The 4,052-nt window shown below is 56.9% G+C and overlaps 1 protein-coding gene across 1 annotated transcript; it reads right to left on the bottom strand.

Moving 5' to 3' along the window:
• Window positions 1-387: 387 nt before the first annotated feature.
• On the bottom strand, window positions 388-3,202 carry MYOG (myogenin). Its single transcript, XM_037496969.1, has 3 exons — window positions 2,661-3,202; window positions 1,846-1,927; window positions 388-1,287 (listed from the first exon to the last, which is right to left on the bottom strand). The coding sequence occupies exons 1-3, from the start codon at window positions 3,129-3,131 to the stop codon at window positions 1,166-1,168; spliced, it is 675 nt and encodes a 224-aa protein (XP_037352866.1). The 5' UTR covers window positions 3,132-3,202; the 3' UTR covers window positions 388-1,165.
• Window positions 3,203-4,052: the final 850 nt, after the last annotated feature.

The raw sequence follows: 4,052 nt of genomic DNA, 5'->3' as shown, positions 1-4,052 counted from the left end.
AGGGCTGAGCACAAGGTACATGAGGATGCTCTGTTAACTGGAAGGGAGGGGACCTTTTGGAATTTCTGATGGAGCTCGGTAAACTGAGCAGTGTCTGAAGTTATTGCCACGGAATTCTCGGTAGGGCTCCTTTGAGCCCCATAAGGATTTCTGTGGAATCTGTCTTCACCCGGGCCGGGGGTGGGGTGGGGGGGAGTAGCTCAAACCTGCTTTCCTTTGTAATGGTGAAAAAAAGTAGGTGTCCCCACACCTAGTGACCCCTCGGATGGTCTTGCCCCACCCGCCTGCTGCTTTGGGACCCGCCCCCTCCGGTCCTTGGAAGCCCCGCCCCTGGGTGTGTCCAGAGCACCGAGGGGCACCCCTCCCTCTGCGTCATCAAGGACACTCTTCTAGCACCCAGTCTTTATTCATTTTTTAAAAAAGAAATCCAAATAAGTTAGCAAAAAAGTTACAAAACAATGGCAAAACCACACTATACTTGGTTAACAAAAGAAATCACCCCAAGAGCCCCCGCCCCCGCCCTTCCCCTGCCTGTCCCTGGCAAATTCAGCGCAGGAGACCTTGGTCAGATGGCAGCTTTACAAACAACACACAAAACAAACAAAACATAAAAGCACTGGAAGGTTCCCAATATTCACTGCAGAAAGCTTGGCCCCCCAGGGACTTGTGAACGGGATCATTCTTCTCCCCCTCTCTGGTTTCAGGGCAGGCCCAGCCCAGCCGCTGGCACCAGGAAGAGACAAGAACAGGAGGTGCCCACTCCTGTTTGTCCAGTCAGGGCACTGTCTTCTCTCTCAAACTTTCTGTTGAGGGGTGGGATTGGAGGCTGAGGCTGCCTTAGGATCAAAGGGGAGCTCCTGAGTTTGCCCCCTGAACCAGGAGAACAAGGGGTGTAAAGAGGAGGTGCTCTGGCCCCCTGCTTTATCTCCCTGGAAACGGCACCCCCTCTGCTTGGCTAGCAGGAATTGGCTAATTGAGAAAATCTACCCCCACTCTGGGTGGTAGGTGGGCTTTCTACAGATAAGGAGGGGGATAGTCTGGCATTGGCAGCCCCAGGGCAGGCTTCTTGGCATCTGTAGCCTGGCTTAGGAGGCCCCTCCTGCAGAAATGGTGGCATCTGTGGCCAGCCGTGGCCCCCCACGGACGCCCGGCCTGGCAGACAATCTCAGTTGGGCATGGTTTCATCTGGGAAGGCCACGGAAACGTCCTCCACCGTGATGCTGTCCACGATGGAGGTGAGGGAGTGCAGGTTGTGGGCGTCCGTAGGGTCAGTTGTGAGCAGGTGATCTAGAGGCAGAAGGGGGAAAATGTTACTTGTGCAGTGAAGGGGGTCTCGAGACCCAGGATGGGGGTGAGTCCTTGGGGATAGAATTGATTTTCCAAGATAGAGGGATGAGCAAAACTCAGGAGTCCTACTCCCCAGATCCTGCCTTTCCTACAGCCATGTGTGCACATGTGTGTGCATGTGTGTGCGTGTGTGTGCATGTGTGTGCATGTGTGCGCGCGTGTGTCCTTTATGAACTCCCCTAGTATGCCTAGGATTTGGAAGCAGCTACTCCGAGGTTGAGTCAGGGTGGTGTACCCTCAGACACTGGAACTGCTCTTTGCTGGCCCAGTTTTGCAGCTCTGACTCAGCAATTCCTACGGACCCCTGGGTGGCAGGGACACACTCCTCTCTGGTAGTCAGCTACCGGACACCAGCCTGGGAGCAGGAAGAGGCCTAGACCACTCCTTAACTGGTCAGGACTTCAGGGAGTCCACAAGCCTGGAGCAGGGAGTAAGTAAGAGGGGAGAAATGGGCAGAGACAAGATGAGAGGCTGGACTCAAGGTCCAGCTTCACTTACCCCCTGGGTTGGGGCCAAACTCCAGTGCACTGCCCCACTCTGGACTGCAGGAGGCGCTGTGAGAGCTGCATTCACTGGGTACCTGCAAGGCAAGGCCAAGACCCAAGGTCAGGGCTCAGCAATTCTTTGTGGTGTCTCTGTCCAGTCCCAACAGGCAGAAACATCCATGGTGGGATTGGTGGTGACCCGCAGGCTATAGCCCTCCAGCCCAGGCCACCCCTGGGCCCCTAATCTTGGCAATCAGCTCCTTCATGCCCCCATCTGGCCACAGAGCCCCGGCTTCCTGGCATCCATCCTGGGAGGTGGTTCTGCCCTCACAAGATGCCCGTTTCAAAGGAGTCTCTGTTGTTCCTCTGTTTACCTCTGTTTTCTCTGAGCTAAGGTAAGGAGGCAGAGTGTCTGGCCCAACCAGGGTGATTTCTGTGCAGACCTCCTGGGATTTCACGAGTGAGCTGAGTGGGTTTTCTCTCTGCTCGGCCATAACCAGGATGGGTTGGGGTGGGGGACAAAGATCCATGGGCATTGTCTTGCCCTCAGGATCTGGCCCCCGGGTCCTGAGAGTAAGCTCAGTGCACCCTGCTGACTCCGTACGGCCTCCTGAATCCCCCCTCTAGTCCCGTGCCACCTCTGCCACCCTGCTCCTCCTCCCTGCAGCCTTTGTCTGGTCTGGAAGGGACCCAGGAGGTCAGCTGGACAACCCAGCCCGCTGAGGCCCTGCCTGGCACCTGTTCTGACAGAACCCCGCCATGGGGGCTGGCGGCTGTCTAAGGCCCCCCTGTGTCCCCAAGCCGGGCAGGTGGTGGGTGGCCACTTACCCCCGGCTGGGGCCCGCCCCCGCCCCGGTAGCGGAGGTCGCGCTCCTCCTGGTTGAGGGAGCTGAGCAGGGCCTGCAGGCGCTCGATGTACTGGATGGCGCTGCGCAGGATCTCCACCTTGGGCAGCCGTTGGTTGGGGTTGAGCAGGGTGCTGCGCTTCAGGGCCTCGAAGGCCTCGTTCACCTTCTTCAGCCTGCGCTTCTCCCGCAGCGTGGCCGCCCGCCGCCGGTCCACGGACACAGACTTCCTCTTACACACCTTGCACGCCCACGGCAGGCATTGGCCCGGGCAGTGCTCCGGGGTCCCCAGCCCCTTGTCTTCAAGGGGCCCTCGGGCCTCGGGGCTCAGGCTGAGCTCAGTCCGCTCGTAGCCTGGCGGCTCAAAGCCCTGGAGGTGGACCGGCAGGTAGTTTTCCCCGTCATAGAAGTGGGGTTCCTGGTAGAAGTAGGGGGATGTCTCATATAGCTCCATGGGGTCGGAAAAGACTTGTTCCTGCCACCAGCCCCCAAGCTCCTGCAGCCCCTCACGCCAACTGCTGGGTGCCATTTAAACCCTCCCCGCTGGCATGGAACCAGAGATAAATATAGCCAAGCCTCGGAAACCTGAGCCCCCTCTAAGCTGTTGCTGCACATCAAGACGTTTACAGTGGATTAGATGTGATTCCCCTTCCCTCTCCCCCCGGCCCCCACCCCACCCAGCCCGCCTGCCCCGGCCTGGGCAGGCTGCTGTGCACGGGTAGGGAGGCCGTGGGCTGTAATTTGATTAGTTTTCATTTCTCAGCAGCCCCTGTGGGGCAGGGGAGGTGGGGGAGGACACACATTCTCTTCTCATCTGCTCCCTTCAATTACTCCTCCCAGGGCCTGGCACTGGGCGGCCTGCCTGCCCTCCCCTTGCTCGGCCCAAAGAAGTGGGGTGAGGAGGAGGAGGGGACAAGGAAGATGGGTTTAGGCCGCAGAGGGTTGTGAGGGGCCAGTTTATCCATCCTCTGCTTCCTGAAAGCACCTTAACCTTTGAAAGATTAAGATTAAGATTAAGATTAAGATTAAGATAAAGATTCCCTTTGAAGGGAATCTTTGAAAGATTCCCTTCCCAAAGGGTGGGTCTGCCTCAAATCTGTGACATGTCATGGTATCCAATGGCCAGTGGTAAGAAAGATCAGAACCAAGAGGGGCAAAGGTGTTCAGCTTTTGGATGTGCGGAGCAGCTTTGACACCCTATATTCTCTTAGATCTCATGAGATTAGGGGTAAACTGAGGCAAGAGGAGTTTTGAGGTCCTGTTTTTCTTTTTTGGCAGGGATCAATGGAAATGTTCTCAGGTGTTAAAATTTACATCCTACACATTGTCACCCTCCCCACAGTGGCAAGGTTAAGGTCTCTTAAGTCCTCTGTCT

This window comes from Talpa occidentalis, unplaced genomic scaffold (genome assembly GCF_014898055.3).
Source record: "Talpa occidentalis isolate TD23 unplaced genomic scaffold, MPIMG_talOcc4v2.1 talOcc4.8, whole genome shotgun sequence".
NCBI lineage: Eukaryota > Metazoa > Chordata > Mammalia > Eulipotyphla > Talpidae > Talpa > Talpa occidentalis.
The sequence above is the reverse complement of the archived record's forward strand: the minus strand, read 5'-3'. Positions and strand labels throughout refer to the sequence as shown.

What these genes read in the sequence shown, in the direction of transcription:
- MYOG (XM_037496969.1), bottom strand. Translation starts at nt 3,131, where the DNA reads ATGGAGCTATATGAGACATCCCCCTACTTCTACCAGGAACCCCACTTC. An exon ending in GGGGCGGGCCCCAGCCGGGG is followed by an intron (nt 1,928 to 2,660) that starts GTAAGTGGCCAC and finishes CTTGCCTTGCAG; the next exon opens with GTACCCAGTGAATGCAGCTC. An exon ending in GTTTGGCCCCAACCCAGGGG is followed by an intron (nt 1,288 to 1,845) that starts GTAAGTGAAGCT and finishes TTCTGCCTCTAG; the next exon opens with ATCACCTGCTCACAACTGAC.